Below are 18,819 nucleotides of genomic sequence, written 5' to 3' on the forward strand. Positions count from 1 at the left end.
CACGTTGGCCAGGATGGTCTCAATCTCCTGACCTCATGATCCGTCCACCTTGGCCTCCCAAAGTGCTGGGATTACAGGCGTGAGCCACTGCACCCGGCCTGGTTAGTCTTTATTTTTTTTTGAGACGGAGTCTTGCTCTGTTGCCAGGCTGGAGTGCAGCAGCATGATGGTTAATCTTTATTTATATCCCCTTAGCTTTCTCTCATTTGAGAAAATACAATTTTCCCAAGTCCCACTGCCTAGCCCACAAGACTGTCTTTGTTCTTTCCAAGTATGTCTCCATGAAGAGAACACTACCTTCTCAAAGGAACATGGAATACATGTGGTGTGCTGTGAAGATTCCACAATGAGGGTCTGGTAAAGTACACTTGGTGACAGAAAAGATCTGTGGCAGGACCTTATACGACTAGCTTCAATTCAGTGAAACATTTACTGACGCTGGGCGCGGTGGCTCACACCTGTAATTCTAGCACTTTAGGAGGTCGAGATGGGTGGATCACAAGGTCAGGAGTTCAAGACCAGCCTTACCAACATGGTGAAACCCCATCTCTACTAAAAATACAAAACTTAGCTGGACACAGTAGAGCATGCCTGTAGTCCCAGCTACTGGAGAGGCAGAGACGAGAATCACTTGAACCCGGAGGCAGAGGTTGCAGTGAGCCGAGATCGCGCCACTGCACTCCAGCCTGGGCAACAGAGCACGACTCAGTCTTGGAAAAAAAAAAAGACATCTACTGAATCTCCACCATGCAGGCACTGTGCCTGCTTACAGAGATAGAAAGATATTTAAAAGAGTTTCTTTCCTCAAGGACATTATACATTTAGAAAGCCATACAAATGTAAAATAAACACAATACAGTTTAATATGTTCAACAGTGGGAAGTGTTCATACAACAGAAGAGTACAGAGGAGGTCAGGTCAAGAGTGATTATCTAGGCTGGTGCAGCAGCTCATGCCTGTAATCCTAGTACTATGGGAGGCCAAGGCAGATGGATCACTTGAGGTCAGGAGTTTCAAACCAGCCTGGCCAACATGGTGAAGCCCTGTATCTACTAAAACTACAAAAATTAGCCAGGTGTGGTGGCAGGTTCCTGTAATCCCAGCTACTGAGGAGACTGAGGCAGAAGAATTGCTTGAACCTGGGAGGCAGAGGTTGTAGTGAGCTGAGACTGCACCACTGCACTCCAACCTGGATGACAAGAGTGAAACTCCATCTCAAAAATTAAAAATAAATGTAGATACATGTATCTATTGGTGACAGGGGCAGCCTGAAGGTAAGAAACAGGACGAAAAGTTAAGGTAACTTGTTGACAAACAAAGCTAGGAAGATGAAAGTCAGAAAATGGTTTGATTAGAGTGCCAAACATCTGAAATCCCTGTTGAGAACAACAGGAAATGGACTGAAGAACAATACTGAAAGCCCAGGTGGAGTTAGATATCATAAAGCTGTAGAGACACCAGTATACAGGGTTGTATAATATTCTTCAGCAGCACTCAGCTTCTAAGATATAAATTTGGATTTGGCAGGCAGGACCGAAATCTGAGGAAGAATGATGCTGGTGTGAAAATAAGCAGAACATCTGACTATGAGGCCCAGGCTAGCTAGAAAAGGAAATAAAGCCCACTGGGGGACGATAAACAGGGAGAAAGCAAAAATGTAAAGGAATGGCAATGAACTAATTAAAAGTTATTTTAAATACAGCCTGAGACATATGGTGCTAAGGAACAGAGTCCCATCTCCCACAGACTTAATGCCTAAGAACAATCTAGCTGTTTTAGTAACTGAGATTTTTGGTGTCTAAATAACAAACTCACCAAACAGTCACGCTGCAGGGTCTTACAGAGGGCATTGTACATGTCAGCATCCAAAAAAAGACCATCAGGGATGTCTTGTAAGAAGTCTAGGTCTTTAAATGTGGGAAGAGGCTTCTCTCGCTCTTTCTGGGAAGCCCGCCGTTTGTAGGTTGAGCCTTTGAGGTCATATTTGATATGCATTTTAACTGATCTTGGTAAAAGATTATTCATCACCACAATCCGAATGTTCTTGCCACCTGCCTGCACACAGTACAGGCCATAGAATTTAGGCAGCAAAGTCCGAGGGTTCTGGTTGAGGTTCTGAGAACACAAAAGTAAACAGAAGTAGGAGAACAACTTAGCTGATTTTCAGTGAAACTCAAGGACAAAAGTTATCTCCTAATAAGAGATTCAGACACGATTTGTCTGCCTTTAGTACAACATGTTTGCTTAAAATTTCCCTATGCGGGCGGGGCGCGGTGGCTCAACCCTGTAATCCCAGCAATTTGGGAGGCCGAGGCGGGTGGATCACGAGGTCAAGAGATCGAGACCATCCTGGTCAACGTGGTGAAACCCCGTTTCTACTAAAAATACAAAAAATTAGCTGGGCATTGTGGCGTGTGCCTGTAATCCCAGTTACTCAGGAGGCTGAGGCAGGAGAATTGCCTGAACCCAGGAGGCGGAGGTTGCAGTGAGCCGAGATCGCGCCATTGCACTCCAGCCTGGGTAACAAGAGCGAAACTCCATCTCAAAAAAAAAAAAAAAAAAAGAAAAAAAAAATTTCCCTATGCGTCTATTTTGGCCGGGCACAGTGGCTCACGCCTGTAATCTCAGCACTTTGAGAGGCTGAGGTGGGCAGATCACGAGGTCAGGAGTTCGAGACCAGCCTGGCCAATGTGGTGAAACCCCGGTCTCTACTAAAAAAATACAAAAATCAGCTGCGCATGGTGGTGCGCACCTGTAGTCCCAACTACTCAAGAGACTGAGGCAGAAGAATCACTTGAACCCAGGAGGCAGAGGCTGCAGTGAGCCATAATCAAACCACTGCACTCACTCTGGGCAACAGAGTGAGACTCCGTCTACAAAAATAAATAAATAAATAATTTCCCTATACATGTATTTCAATGATGAGTTCATCATCAAGTTGTGCCACAGACTCTCCAATACAGAAATCAGTACGGGATATCTATACCAATATAAGATGGATATATTCCTTTGGAGAAGTTTAAGACTACACCCTCTGCCCTGGTAGTATAGTATATTCTTGGAGGTATTAAGGAAGGTATTAAGAGTTACCTAACTTCTCCAGAACTTCCAATAGCAGTCAGTCAAGAGAGTAAGGCTGCAGAGAGTATTATCAAGGGAAGCAACCTACCTCATTCACCAAACTAGAAGCTGAACTGGGAACATAAGACGAAAACAGTGAGGTGCAGTGGCTCATGCCTGTAATCCCAGCACTTTGGGAGGCCAAACAGGAGGATCCAAACAGGAGGATCACCTGAGCTCAGGAATTCAAGACCAGCATTGGCCAACATAGCAAGACCTTATCTCTACTAAAAATTTATAAAAATTAGGCCAGGCGCAGTGGCTCACGCCTGTAATCCCAACACTTTGGGAAGCCAAGGAAGGCAGATCACAAGGTCAGGAGTTCGATACCAGCCTGATCAACATGGAGAAACCCTGTATCTACTAAAAAACAAAAAATTAGCAAGGTGTGGTGGTGTGCACCTGTAATCCCAGCTACTCAGGAGGCTGAGACAGGAGAATCGCTTGAACCTGGAAGGCAGAGGCTGCAATGAGCCAGGATTGCCAAGACTACGCCACTGCACTCCAGCCTGGGTAACAGAGCCAGACTCCATCTAAAAAAATAATAATAATAAACAAAAATCAATAAATAAAAATTAGCCAGGCGTGGTGGTGCGTGCCTTCAGTCCCAACTATGCAGGAGGCTGAGGTGAAAGGATCACGTGAACCTGGGAGATCAACAATACTTAGAACAGATAAACAAAACCTCTTTACCATAGAGAAGCAAAAGAAATGGGGTGAAAAGCACAAAACTGAACTACAGTCTTAAGACAGAAGTGCTGACACTGTTTTACCCTGCTGAAGACAGCCTCCCCAGCCTTGCCCAGAAGCAGGCAGCACAGGTGGAGAGTGCTTCTCTCTCCCTTACCATGTAGTATCCTGGAAGCAGCTTCTGCAGAAACTCCGCCTCTTTATGTTGAACTGTCTTAATAATGAACTCGTCATCGCTGGACACATAGAACAGGGAACCACTAGCTCCAGAGCTACAGAGTTCAATCAGCGGCTCACTACAGAGGGAGTACTGGGGCAAAGAGGGAAGAGCGTAAGCGATTGAGACACATTAGGGCCTTGCCCAATGCAAAAATCAACTACAGATGCAATTCTTTCCTAAATAAAAACCAGAGCGAGACTACGGAGAAAAGGGGCCTTCCCTTGGGAATATCCTCTGATACTGGAGTCACAGGGTCCTGATATCCAGAAGCTTACCAAGTAATCATCAGGTCGGATACCAAACAGCTCCCGAAAGTAGCGGAAGGCAACAGGTGCATAGGTCTTGAAACGAAAGTCATTGTAGTGATGAGCAGGGGTCAGGTTGCTCCCTTCACTGTGGGGTTAAACAGAAGTAGCAATAATTTGCCAGTACCTATCATCCAGAGAATCTACCTTGCGAAGACACTCAGAGTCACCTAATGGTAGGGGGAGTGGAGGAATACATTTCTCCTAAGAGACACAGAGCACTCAGATGAGCTTCTTAGTGAGACAACGGCACAGGATGGACAGCAAGACATAAAAAAGAATCACAGCAGGGTATGGCAGCTCCCACTATAATCCCAGCACTTTGGGAGGCCGAGGAGGGAGGATCATGAGGTCAAGAGATCGAGACCATCCTGACCAACATGGTGAAACCCCGTCTCTACTAAAAATAAATAAACAAACAAACAAACAAATAAATAAATAAAAATTAACTGGGTGTGGTGGTGTGCGCTTGTAGTCCCAGCTACTCAGGAGGCTGAGGCAGAAGAATCATTTAAACTGGGAGGCAGAGGTTGCAGCCAGCTGAGATTGCACCACTACACTCCAGCCTGGAGTCAGCGAGACTCCGTCTCAAAAAAAAAAAAAAAAAGGAAGGAATCACTCTGCCTGCTATCCAATGCATTAGGTTTTTTTTTTTTTTTTTTTTTTTTTTTTTTTTTTTTAAACGGGTCACTCCATAGGCCAGAGAGGCTCATGGAAGCATCTAGAAGATAGCACCTACTCTCCAAACTCTCTAGTTCCACATCACCCTGACAACCTGATTAAGAACTGGACACTTGCTCATGCATGGCTACGGGAAAAAAAAAAAAAAAAAAAAAAGAATTGGATGCACGCCTCAATTGTCAGACCTGAACCCCTAAAACTGCCATGGGGCTGATTTGAAAAGGCCACATTTCCAGGACATGCTTCTGAACATTAAACTCTGTACCTGGGGAAGAAGATACTCTCCACCACGTAGAAATCTTGCATGAGGACATCTCGCTCTGGTTTGGTACTCAGGCTCCCCACAGTGTGAGTAATGCCTAACTGGATGGCACCTTTCAAGGCTGATGAGGTTGTCTAAGAAACAAAGAGAAATGAGAAGAAAACTTCTAGTATAAGTAGGACCACAGCAATAAAAATTCAGAAGGGAGAAACTAGAAAAAGAAACACTTTAAAACAAATGGCTGGCCGGTCGCAGTGGCCCATTCCTGTAATCTCAGCACTTTGGGAGGCCGAGGCAGGCAGATTATAAATTCAGGAGTTCAAGACTAGCCTGGCCAATATGGTGAAACCCTGTCTCTACTAAAAATATAAAAATTAGGCTGGCATGTTGTTGGGCACCTGTAGTCCCAGCTACTCAGGAGGCTGGGATAGGAAATTGCTTGAACCCAGGAGGTGGAGATTGCAGTGAGCTGAGATCTCGCCATTGCATTCCAGTCTGGGTGACAGAGCAAGACTCCATCTCAAAACAAAAACAAAAACAAAAACAAAACCCACAAATGTCCTTTAGTCTGAGCAATAGTTCAGATTAAACTGGGATAATCCAGTTTCCCCATCCTGATGCTGTACTCTGCAATTAAGCATAGCAAAGATTGGAAGAACAGTGAGGATACAGAGTAGCAAAACTGGGACTCTCTGAGCCAGCCTCAGCTAGACAAGGTGCTTCCTCCTATTGGCCTGCCTAAACAAGAGTTCCATATCTGTATTTGGAAGATACATTGTATTGACAGAACATTCTTAGTTTCTCACTCCTAAGGTTTCTGCCCCCAGAGTGTATCTGCTGGAGGCCACTAAACACTTCCTTCATCTGATATGGAATATAACTAAAATTGCGGGCACGGTGGCTCAAGCCTGCAATCCCAGCACTTTAGTAGGCCAAGCGGGGGTGGATCACAAGGTCAAGAGAGCAAGACTATTCTGGCCGACACAGTGAAACTCCATCTCTACTAAAATACAAAAATTAGCTGGGTGTGGTGGTGCACGCCTGTAGTCCCATCCATTCAGGAGGCTGAGGCAGGAGAACTGCTTAAACCCAGGAGGCAGTGGTTGCAGTAAGCCGAGAGATTGTGCCACTGCACTTCAGCCTGGTGCCTGGTGACAGAACAAGACTCTGTCTCAAAAAAAAAAAAAAAAAAAAAAAAAAAGAATATAACTAAAATTAACCAATTTTTTTTTTTTTTTTTTTGGGGAGACGGAGTCTCACTCTGTCACCCATGCTGGATGGAGTACAGCAGCACCATCTTGGCTCACTGCAAACTTCACCTCCCCAGTTGAAGCAATTCTCCTGCCTCAGCCTCCCGAGTAGCTGAGATTACAGGCATGCACCACCACACCTGACTTACTCTTTGTATTTTTAGTAGAGATGGGGCTTCACCATATTAGTCATCAGGCTGGTCTTGAACTCCTGACCTAGAATGATCTGCCTGCCTCAGCCTCCCAAAGCACTGGGGTTACAGGCGTGAGCCACCATGCCCAGACCTAAAATTAATCAATATTCTTATTTGACTACCTGGTGGCAGAAACTTCAGTCCTCTAAAAAAGGGCCTGACTAGTGTCTCAAAGACAACAGAGTCAGAGTGGCGTGGGTGCAGTGGCTCACCACTCTAATCTCACACTTTGGGAGACCAAGATGGACAGATCACTTTAGGCCAGGAGTTCAAGACCAACCTGGCCATCATGGTGAAATCCTGTCTCTACTAAAATACAAAAATTAGCTGGGTGAGGTGGTATGCACCTATAGTCCCAGCTACTTGGGAGGCTGAGTTAATTAAAATTTAAATTTAAAATTTCATTTCCTCAGTCTTACTAGCTACAATTCAACTGTGGTTACTAGCTACCATATTGGATAGCACAGACAGCATATATTTCAATCACTGCAGAAACTTTTATTAGAGAGCTTTGCTCTATTTCTCATCTCCAAACTCTACCAGACATTACTTCTATTTCTACTTGGTCCTCAATGGGCATTAAATTACAACTGGTTTTTTCATGTACAAATAGGTCAAAGGAAAATAAATTATTACTATCATTTTTAAAGTGTCTGCCTCCCCATCTTTTTTATCTCAACGTTCAACATATAAAAAGAGCTATGTAGCCGGGCGCTGTGGCTCACACCTGTAATCCTAGCACTTTAGGAGGCTGAGGCAGGCGGATCACCTGAGGTCAGGAGTTTGAAACCAGCCTAACCCACATGGAGAAACCCCATCTCTACTAAAAATACAAAATTAGCTGGGTATGGTGGTACATGCCTGTAATCCCAGCTTCTTAGGAAGCTGAAGCAGGAGAATCACTTGAACCCAGGAAGCAGAGGTTGCGGTGAGCTGATATGGTGCCATTGCACTCCACTGGGAAATGACCAAAACTCCATCTCAAAAAAAAAAAAAGAAAAAAAGAAAAAAAAAAAACCGGTTAAATAAGCCAGGTGTGGTGGCTGAGGCCTCTAGTCCCAGTTACTCTGGAGGCTGAGGTAGGATAGCTTGAGCCCAGAAGCTCAAGGCTGCAGTGAGCCATGATTGCACCCACTACATTACAGTTTGGGCAATCAGAGCAAGATCCCATTTCTTAAAAAAAAAAGAAAATTTAAAAATTAAGAGCTCAATAAAAGTAATTAACATGAACCTCAGAGCCCATTCTGAGGACTGTCGGGTCCTTGACTGAGAATGAGCCAGTCCACCTCTACTTGAGACGATGAAATAGAGCACACACACAAAATTTACACAGGCCAGAAATAGGATTCCAAGAAATCTTCATACCCCATATTAGACAAAGTACAGATGCTAAATGGGAGACTGAACACTGTCCCTGAGGAATCCTAAACCATCGGCAAATTGATCCAGAATTGAAGAACTGGGATCACTCAAGGATCCTGGATGATTCTCTGTTTTCCCTTCACCAGTTCAATTTTCACTTTACTGTCACTACTCCAGTGTTCTAGGTACTATTCACCAGTTAAATGACTGTCTTTGGGAAGAAAAAAGGGGCATGACATGGTCAATCACTCCAGTAACTCCAGCACGTTGGAAGGCTCAGGCAGAAGACTGCTTGAGGCCAGGAGTTTGAAACCAGCCTGTGCAACATAGCGAGTACATCTCACAAAAATAATTTTTTATTATCCACGCATGGTGGTGTGTAACTGTAGTCCCAGCTACTCAGGAGACAGAGGCAGGAAGATCACTTGGGCCTAGGAGTTGGAGGTTACAGTAGCCTCCTACCACCTGCCTATGATCATGCCACTGCAATCCAGCCTGGATGACAGACTGATACCCTGGAATTAAAAAAACATTAAAGAGAAAAAAAAAATCTTACCTACTGCCTATACTTTTGTCAACAGGCTGGGATCTGGCCTTCAATTGATATATATCAAGCAATGGAGTAAAAGACTGAAAGACTGTGAGAGTTACAGTTCCCTGTAGTAAGATAAGAATGGCTTTATGGCCTTGTTACATATTTATACCTAACAGGGAAACCCAGTTTCTTCAGCTCAGTAAAACAACAACCAATGTCAGATTTGCTCACTAAAAAAAATTTTTTTTTTTTTGAGATGGAGTCTTGCTCTGTCACCAAGTCTTGCTCTGTTCACTGCTACTGGTGCAGTAGCGCAATCTGACGTCACTGTAACTTCCGCCTCCCAGGTTCAAGCAATTCTCCTGCTTGAATATCACAAATAGCTGGGACCAAAAGCACGTGCCACCACGTTTGGTTAATTTTTACATTTTTAGTAGAGACAGACTTTTGTAATGTTTGCCAGGCTGATCTTGAACTCCTGGCCTAAAATAATCTGCCTGCCTCAACTTCCCAAAGTGCTGGGATTACAAGTTTGGGCCACTGCGCCCAGCCAAAAAAATTCTCATTTAAACATTCATATACAAAAAGGAGACAATTTACCCTTTGTGAAATAAATTCTAAAGTCTAAGTTGTATAATGTGCAAAAACTCAGGATATCAACAAATAGGACAGTACGTGGAGTAATTACAAGGAGTCTGAGTTCCCAGAGTAAGATGCTGAGCTCCTGGAGTAAGATGAGAAGGTTCCATCCAGACACACCTTTTTGTATGTTGTCTCTCCTGAGGAATCAACACCTCGATGGCCTATTTTCTTGATGGGCATGCCAGAGGTATAAGGCACCTATCAGAAGAAGAGTCAAGATTATAACACAATTCCCATGTAAGATACCAAATAGCTACCATAATGGTACATCAAAACAAAATTAACTGAAACAACATATTCTTTCTAGAATGTTTGTAAAAACATTTTACAAAATCTTCAGAAGATCGACCCCATGCTATATACAGCTATAATGCTGCTTCCCAATGAATTAAGTGGCTAAAAGATCACAGAAGAAAACTCCAGGGGACACATATTTTCCCTTCAGTCCCCAGAAGACACAGAAAATAAAAATATTTTTATTTTTTGTTACTTTTTTGAGATGGAGTTTCGCTCTTGTTGCATGAGTACAGTGGCACAATCTCAGGTCACCGCTACCTCTGCCTCCTGGGTTCAAGCGATTCTCCCACCTCAGCCCCCTGACTAGCTGGGATTATAGGCACCAGCCACCATGCCCAGCTAATTTTAGTATTTTTGTATTTTTTTCCTTTGTTTTGTTTTGTTTTGTTTTGAGATGGAGTTTCGCTCTTGTTACCCAGGCTGAAGTGCAATGGTGCAATCTCGGCTCACCGCAACCTCCGCCTCCTGGGTTCAAGCAATTCTCTTGCCTTGGCCTCCCAAGTAACTGGGAATACAAGTGCGTGCCACCATGCCCAGCTAATTTTTGTATTTTTAGTAGATACGGGGTTTCACCATGTTGACCAGGATGGTCTTGTTCTTTTGACCTCGTGATCCACCTGCCTTGGCCTCCAAAAGTGTTGGGATTATTGGCGTGAGCCACCGCGCCCGGCCACGTATTTTTTGTATTTTTAATACAGATGCAGTTTCACCATGTTGGCCAGGCTGGTCTTAAACTGCTGACCTCAAATGATCTACCCACCTTGGCCTCCCAAAGTGCCGCAATTACAGATGTCAGCCACCATGCCCAGCCAGAAAATAAAATTATTTTTAAATAGTAGTAGAAACATAGCTGGGTGCTGTTGCGTGCACCTGTAATCTCAGCTACTCAGGAGGCCAAGCAGGGAGGTCACTTAAGCCTAGGAGTTTGAGACCAGCCTGCCTGGGCAATATGGCAAAACCCTATCTCCAACTGAAAATACAAAAAATTTGCCTGGCATGGTGGCATGCATCTATAATCCCAGATACTCAAGAGGCTAAGGCATGAGAACCGCTTGAATCCAGGGGGCAGAGGTTGCAGTGAGCCGAGATCGTGCCACTGTACTCTAGCATTCAACTCAATGAATGACTCTGTCTGGAAAAAGAAAAAAAAAGAAAAGAAAAGAACAAAGAAACAAAGAAAGCAAGGTTGAAGGAGGGGAAGTATAGAATAGCAGTCATAGGCCAAGCAGGGTGGCTCACACTTGTATTCCCAACACTTTGGGAGGTGTCAAGGCGGGTGGATCACCTCAGGTCAGGAGTTCAAAACCAGCCTGGTCAACATGGTGAAACCCCGTCTCTACTAAAAATACAAAAATTAGCCAGGCGTGGTGGCATGAGCCTGTAATCCCAGCTGCTTGGGAAGCTGAGGCAGAATTGCCTGAATCTGGGAGGCGAAGATTGTAGTAAGTGGAGATAGCGCCACTGCACTCCACTTCATACTGGGCAACAGAGCGAGACATTTCAAAAAAAAAAAAAGAAAGAAAGAAAGAAAGAGTAAACCTATAGTATAGCAGTCTAGAAAGTTATCCCCAGAGCCAGATGCCAGAGTAACAAACATGAAGTTACTCTTCATGACATTAATACTCATTAAGTTAATAAGCCAGAAGGCTGAGAGACTAGTGGAAACAGGATGTCACAATTTTTTTTTTTTTTTTTTGAGACAGGGTCTTGTCTCTATTACCCAGACTAGACTACAGTGGTGTGATAATGGCTTACTGCAGCCTCAACCTCTGCAGCTCAAGTAATCCTGAGTAGCTGGGACTATGGTGTGCACCACCATACCTAGCTATTTTTTCATTTTTTTAGAACCAGGGTCTCACTATGTTGCCCAGGCCTGTCTTGATCCCCTGGCCTCAAGCAATCCTCCCACCTCAGCCTCCCAAAGTATTAGGATTACAGGTATGAGCCACGATGACTGGCTAGATGTCACAATCTTAAGACATGATTTTCAAGTTCTACTTTTTTAGCCAAGGCCCTTAGTGCCAGAAAACTCTCAGTATATCACTTGACAGATGCTAGAAGATGTTCTGAAAGAAGCTTTAAGTCCCAGGTCAAAAGGGCCTGCATTCTGAGGCCCCTTTCACAAAACCCAGGAGAGAGGCAAGAAGTAAGAAGAGAATTAGGAAATACTGTACTCCATGGGAAGAAAGCTGAGCAAACTAAAGATATTCTGAACAGTCGGGCGCGGTGGCTCACACCTATAATCCCAGCACTTTGGGAGGCCAAGACGGGTGGATCACAAAGTCAAGAGATCGAGACCATCCTGGTCAACATGGTGAAACCCCGTCTCTACTAAAAATACAAAAATTAGCTGGGCATGGTGGCACACACCCATAGTTCCAGCTTCTTGGGAGGCTGAGGCAGGAGAATTGCTTGAACCCAGGAGACGGAAGTTGTGGTGAGCTGAGATCGCGCCATTGCACTCCAGCCTGGGTAACAAGAGCGAAACTCCCGTCTCAAAAAAAAAAAAAAAAAAAGATATTCTGAACAAAAAAGAGAAACTTGGGAAACTAATAGCTTCCAAAAGAAGTTCTCTATATTCATCAAAGGTACACAATTAGGAGGCCATAACAGTAAAACAAAGAAAGTGAGCTTTAGTGTCAGATTGCCTGAGTTTGAATCCCAGCCTTACTAATCCCACTTATTAACTATGGAATTCTCCTCACTTTCTTCATCTGTGAAACAGGTAACAACAGTATTTGCCTCACTATGGTTATTTGAAGGATTAAATAAGAATATCTTTTTTTTTTCTGAGACAGAGTCTCGCTGTGTCGCCTAGGACGGAGTGCAGTGGTGCAATCTTGGCTCACTGCAACCTCTGCCTTCCAGGTTCAAGCAATTCTTCCGCCTCAGCCTCCCAAGTAGCTGGGACTACAAGCGCGCACCACTATGTCTGGCTGACAGAATCTTGCTCTGTTGCCCAGGCTGGAGTGCAGTGGCACAATCTTGGCTCACAACAACCTCTGCCTCCTGGGTTCAAGTGATTCTCTGCCTCACCCTCCCGAGTAGCTGGGACTACAGGCGTCTGCCACAGGGCCTGGCTAATTTTTTTTTTTTTTTTTTTTAATTCTTTAGTAAAGACAGGGTTTCACCATGTTGGCCAGGCAGGTCTCGAACTCCAGACCTCAGGTGATCCCCCTGCCTCGGCCTCCCAAAGTGCTAGGATTACAGGCGTAAGCCACCACACCTGGCCAATATGAGAATATCTTAAAGAGTACTTAGGTACAGTATTTATTCTTGGGTACACATTGCATTTGGTACATTAAAAATGCTCAATAAATGTGAGATATTAAATAAACTACAATAAAAGTTGAGTTGCATAATTTCTAGCCTACCAATGAGATGTAAGAATCCTGTCTAGCTTCCAAGACCTAAGTAAAGAAAAAATAAAAATATCATAAACAGGTATCCTGCTATCCCAGAGTTAAAGTTTTAGTAACAATTTTATCAATATGAAACTCACCTCAGATGCTGTGGGTCTCTTGATTCCAGATGTTTCTTCAAACAAACAAAAAAAAACACACAATCATAAGAATATATACACATACTCACATGATCTCTATCAAGCACACTGAAAGCATCAGAGTTTGAATCAAACTAAACATGAATATAAACTCCTGCCTCTTGCTCAGTGACACCAGATCTTTTTGGACAGCAACTTTTTATGTCCCTCCCTCCTCCTCCGTACTCACAGAGGCCTTATGCATATTTCATTTTTGTTCTAGCCTCCTTTCTTACTCAAGTATTCATATTTTCTCTGGGAAATATATGTTTTTCTTTTTTCTTTTTGAGATAGAGTCTCACTCTGTTGCCCAGGCTGGAGTGCAGTACATGATCTCGGCTTACTGCAACCTCCACCTCCCAGATTCTCCTGCCTCAGCCTCCCAAGTAGCTGGGAGTACAGGCGCCTGCCACCATGTCAGGCTAATTTTTGTGTTTCTAGTGGAGGCAAGGTTTCACCATGTTGGCTGGGCTGGTCTCAAACTCCTGACCTCAAGTGATCCGCCTGCCTCAGCCTCCCAAAGTGTTGGGATTACATGTGTGAGCCACTGCAACCAGCCCTTTTTCTTTCTTTCTTTCTTTTTTTTTTCAGAGTCTCACTCTGTTGCCCAGGCTGGAGTGCAATGGTATGATCTCTGCTCTCTGCTCAGTGCCAACCTCCTCCTCCTGGGTTCAAGTGATTCTCATACCTCAGCCTCCTGAGTAGCTGGGACTACAGGTGCCCATCACCAGTTCGGCTAATTTTTTTTTTTTTTTAAAAAGACATTTATTCAGCGTCACGATCAGACTATTACATTAGCAATCAACAGCATGGATGCAAAAAAAAAAAAAAAAGAAAAAAGATAAAGAAAAAGAAAAAAATCTACATTAAAACCCTTTGTTGGAATGCTTTACACTTTCCACAGAACAGAAACTAAAATAACCTGTTATACAATTAGTCACAAATACAGTCCTCGAGTTTTTTGCCCATACACATGAGTATTTGTCTAAATCATGTCTTCTTTGTAGCAGCTAGGCCCTGCCACCACTGTGCTTGGCTGAGTTCACAAATCTGTTGTAACCTGTAGCTTCCCTGTCACTTCTCTGGCTCTCCTCTCCTGCTAAGCTTTGCTTCCTAATTAAAATCTTCTGCCACTGCCATAGCTACTGCTGCTACTGGAACCGCCATAGCCACCTTGGTTTCGTGGTTTGGCAAAGTATTGGCCGCCACCACCACAGGGGCCAGAGCTTCTGCCTCCAAAGTTTCCTCCCTTCATGGGTCCAAAATTTGAAGACTGATTGTTGTAACTGCCAAAATCATTGTAGCTTCCACCTCCAAAATTGCCTCCATCATTACCAAATCCGTTATAGCCATCCCCACTGCCACCATATCCACCACCACCACGGCTGCCACCAAAGCCACCACGACCACTGAAGTTTCCTCCACGACCAAAGTTGTCATTCCCACCGAAACCACCTCCACGACCACCACCAAAGTTTCCAGAACCACTTCGACCTCTTTGGCTGGATGAAGCACTAGCCATCTCTTGCTTTGACAGAGCTTTCCTAACTTCACAGTTGTGTCCATTCACAGTATGGTATTTCTGAGTCATGGTCATCAAAGGTTACAAAGGCAAAGCCCCTTTTCTTGCCACTGCCTCTGTCAGTCATGATTTCAATCACTTCAATTTTTCCATACTGTTCAAAATAATCTCTTAGGTGATGTTCTTCAGTGTCTTCTTTAATGTCACCAACGAATATTTTTTTCACAGTTAAGTGGGCACCTGGTCTTTGAGAATCTTCTCTTGAGACAGCTCTCTTTGGTTCCACAACTCTTCCATCCACTTTGTGTGGCCCTGCATTCATGGCTGCATCCACCTCCTCCACAGTTGCATACGTGACGAACCCAAAGCCCCTGGAGCGCTTGGTGTTTGGATCTCTCATTACCACACAGTCTGTGAGCGTTCCCCATTGCTCAAAATGGCTCCTCAGGCTCTCATCGGTTGTTTCAAAGCTCAACCCTCCAATGAAGAGCTTCCTCAGCTGCTCCGGCTCTTTAGGAGACTCTGACTTAGACATGATCGCAGGGAGAAGAGAGACTTTAACGATGCTTCTTCGGCGGCGTCCACGGGCAGAAAGCTCGGCTAATTTTTTTCTAATTTTAGTAGAGATGAGGTTTCACCATGTTGGCCAGGCTAGTCTCGAACTCCTGACTTCAAGTGATCTGCCTGCCTTGGCCTCCAAAGTTCTGGGATTACAGTCATGAGCCAACGCACCCTGCCAACTTTTTAATACATTTAACCATCAGAGTCAGGGGGTCTCATTTGATATGACCGTTGAAAGAGAAAAAGCATAAAAGATATTCAAGACTCACTGGAGACCCTGGAGTTTGACTGAAGTTTTTTATTTTATTTATTTATTTTGAGACAGAATCTCACTCTACTGCCCAGGCATCTTCTAGTCTGGTAGTTATCACCTAGAGAGTAAGCTCCTCTATATGCAAAAAGTCACTCAATAAAGTTGAACAGTAGAAAAAAAGCAGATAAGTAATTTCAATACAGAGTGGGTTTCTCAAGTTTTCTCACTCCCTAAACAGTTCTACCTTGCTACCCTTAGTTTTATCACACAAACGTGTAGCTCTAGGGCTGCCACACTCTTTTAAAGTACCTAAAATAAATAAAGATGAGATGGAATTTTGGTGCCAAATGCTTAGTATCTGCAACTGCAAAACTGGGACTAATCCCAACTATTTTAATCCCAAGAGCACACAGGATGATGATGATATTAAGATCTAAGTAATAATACTCAGACCAAGTGACTAAGGAGGAGAATCAGGATACAAGACCTACTCTCTTCCTTGTGTAAAGTTTTGCCCCAATGGCACACATCAGAGATACAATCTGCCAAGGAGCGGAAGAGAAAAACATCACGTATATTTTATATCAAAAAAGAAAAAACATGTATCTATATGTCACCCTGGCTAGAGTACAGTGGTGCAATCTCTGCTTACTGCAGCTTCTACCTCCCAGGCTCAAGTGATGCTCCCACTTCAGTCACCTGAGTATTTGGGACTACAGGCATGTACCACCATGCCCAGCTGATTTTGTTTTTTTTACTATTTGCTTTTATTATTATTATTATTATTTGTAGCTGTGAGGTCTCACTATGTTGGCCAGGCTGGTCTCAAACTCCTGGGTTCAAGCGATCCTCCTGCCTCAGCCTCCCAAAATGCTGGGATTATAGGCATGAGCCACCACACCCAGCCAAGAAAATTATCTAGAGAACTTTACCAAAGTTTTTTAACACCAAGCTTGGTCCACAAACCCAATGCAGAGCAGAATGGCAGTATAAGGAACCAGATATCATCTGCTAAGGCTTGACTGCTCGACCCAAGGATCTGCCAATGGAGAAATCATCTACTGAGAAAGTCCATGAAACTGAAGTGTTGACAAGCATTTAACTGTTCACCTCATAATCAAGCCTTCTCTTCTTTGTATAGAAGAGGGAGAAACAGAAAGAAGAGGAAGAAGGGAGAGAGAAGAGAAGGACCAGTGGGGGAAAAAAAGAAAACCAACTCAGCATGGCAACGCCTTGCTTGGTAATGCCAGCCAGCCTATTTTATTTTAATTCCTAATTTTTTAGAGACAGGCTCTCACTATGTTGCACAGGCTGGAGTGCAGTGACTATTTACATGTGCACTCATAGCTCACTACAGCCTCAAACTCCTGGATTCAAGTGATCCTCCCACCTCAGCCTCCTGAGTAGCTGGGACTATCAGCCTGCACCACTGCACCTGGCTGTTAGCCATACAATTTTTTTTTTTTTTTTTTTGACAGAGTCTTGCTCTATCACCTAGGCTGGAGGGCAGTGGTGCAATCTTGGCTCATTGCAACCTTAAAAAGTACAGTTAAATCGCTTGCCTCCCAGGTTCAAGCGACTCTCCTGCCTCAGCTTCCCAAGTAGCTGAGACTACAGGTGCATGCCACCAAGCCCCGCTAGTTTTTTGTATTTTTAGTAGAGACAGGGATTCACCACATTAGCCAGGATGGTCTCAATCTCCTGATCTCATGATCTGACCAACTTGGCCTCCCAAAGTTATGGGATTACAGGTGGGAGACACCACACCCAGACAGCCAGACAGCCAATTTTTCAAGAGAATGAGATTCATCCCTCTGGATAAGACCAGAATACTGTTCAACAGAAAATGTTTTCTAGTGTCTTTGTGAAAAATACTGTAGGTATACATTATCATTTTGGAATTCATACTCATGATTTATATAAATATTTTTTGGGTGGGTAAACAGCATTAAAATTTACTCTTCCCTAAAAAAAAATCTTTCGTCTGAGAATCTTGAGACCTGCATCTCCACATCCAAGGCAAAACTCTCAAAGAGCATTATTCCAATGTCTTTTATCATCAGTCCGCACTTTGAAGTGTGGCATGTGTTATTAAGAGAGGAGAGCCTATTACCCAAGGGTGGGTATACAGGCTGATAGTTTGGCTACAAACGCCGATAGCTTGGCTATAAATGCTACAGAGAAGGTCCTATGCCAGCTTCTCCATACTGGATCAATTTTAATATACCTCAGACCCAGTTTAATGCCAAATTATTCCTGCTTTTTCTCCATCACTCAGGCATCTGCACATTCTCTCATTTCTCTTTAACGCTAACATTTTTAGAAAGGTTATTTCTCTCCTATGACTGGACAACTTATGTTTGTATAAACACTTTGGAAGCTTATAAATGTATTTCATTTGGCCCTCAAAAAATACTGCAGGGTTTGGAAACTATTTTAATTAAGGATTTAAGAGAGAAATAACAAAATATGTGAAACCTGCTTGGATGCTGATTAGAAAAAAGGAACCGTAAAAAGACATTTCTGAGAAGACAGTCTTAAAAAGTAAAGTTAAATAATTATTAACTTTATAGATGTGACAATACTACTGCAATTATACTCTGCCATCCTCACCTTTAAAAGATTCCTTATGTGTATTAATAGGTTCTGAAGTATTTAGGGTTGAAATCACCTGAGGACTGGCCTTCCTTTAAAATAGTCCAGCGAGGTAGAAGTAGAAAAATAGAGAAATAGAGATGCAGAAGGATTGGCGAAATGTTGCTATCAAAGCTGGGTGATAGGCCAGGCGCAGTGGCTCACACCTGTAATCCAAGCACTTTAGGAGGCCACAGCGGGTGGATCACTTTGAGGTCAGGAGTTCTAGACCAGCCTGGCCAACATGGCGAAACCCTGCCTCCACTAAAAATATAAAAATTAGCCAGGTGTGGTGGGTGCCTGTAATCTCAGCTACTTGGGAGGCTGATGCAGGAGAATCGCTTGAACCCGGGGTGGGCGGAGGTTGTAGTGAGCTGAGATCATGCCACACCACTCCAGCCTGGGCAAAAGAGCAAAATTCCATCTAAAAAAAAAAAACAAAAACAAAGGCTAGGTGATAAGTATATAAAGGATCATTATACTATTCTCTCTACTTCATGTACATTTGAGGAATTGTATAAATTAAGGGAAAAATGCAAATCTGGATAATAGAATGTCTTGATCTGAGTTGGCTTTTTTAATTTTTAAAGTAGAGACAGCAGGCTGGGCACAGTGGCTCACACCTGTAATCCCAGCACTTTGGGAGGCTGAGGCAGGTGGATCACGAGGTCAGGAGATCACTACTACCCTGGCTAACATGGTGAAACCTGGTCTCTATTAAAAATACAAAAATTTAGTTGGACGTGGTGG

General features: G+C 43.6%; 1 protein-coding gene across 8 annotated transcripts in view; it reads right to left on the minus strand.

Moving 5' to 3' along the window:
* The window catches only part of PIP5K1A (phosphatidylinositol-4-phosphate 5-kinase type 1 alpha), a 52,591-nt gene that overhangs the window by 14,213 nt on the left and 19,559 nt on the right, over positions 1-18,819 (minus strand). For 5 of the 8 annotated variants that reach the window (XM_074389817.1, XM_074389812.1, XM_074389815.1 and 2 more), the window contains 7 exons: positions 13,061-13,095; positions 12,933-12,968; positions 9,379-9,459; positions 5,282-5,412; positions 4,306-4,423; positions 3,968-4,120; positions 1,816-2,115 (listed from right to left, as the gene is read on the minus strand). In XM_074389817.1, the coding sequence (XP_074245918.1) occupies positions 1,816-2,115; positions 3,968-4,120; positions 4,306-4,423; positions 5,282-5,412; positions 9,379-9,459; positions 12,933-12,968; positions 13,061-13,095 (854 nt within the window). The remainder of the gene's footprint in view (positions 1-1,815; positions 2,116-3,967; positions 4,121-4,305; positions 4,424-5,281; positions 5,413-9,378; positions 9,460-12,932; positions 12,969-13,060; positions 13,096-18,819) is intronic. The other 3 variants (XM_039460148.2, XM_074389814.1, XM_039460146.2) reach the window with 1 other exon arrangement.

The sequence above is a fragment of the Saimiri boliviensis genome, chromosome 19 (assembly GCF_048565385.1).
Source record: "Saimiri boliviensis isolate mSaiBol1 chromosome 19, mSaiBol1.pri, whole genome shotgun sequence".
Classification (NCBI taxonomy): Eukaryota; Metazoa; Chordata; class Mammalia; order Primates; family Cebidae; genus Saimiri; species Saimiri boliviensis.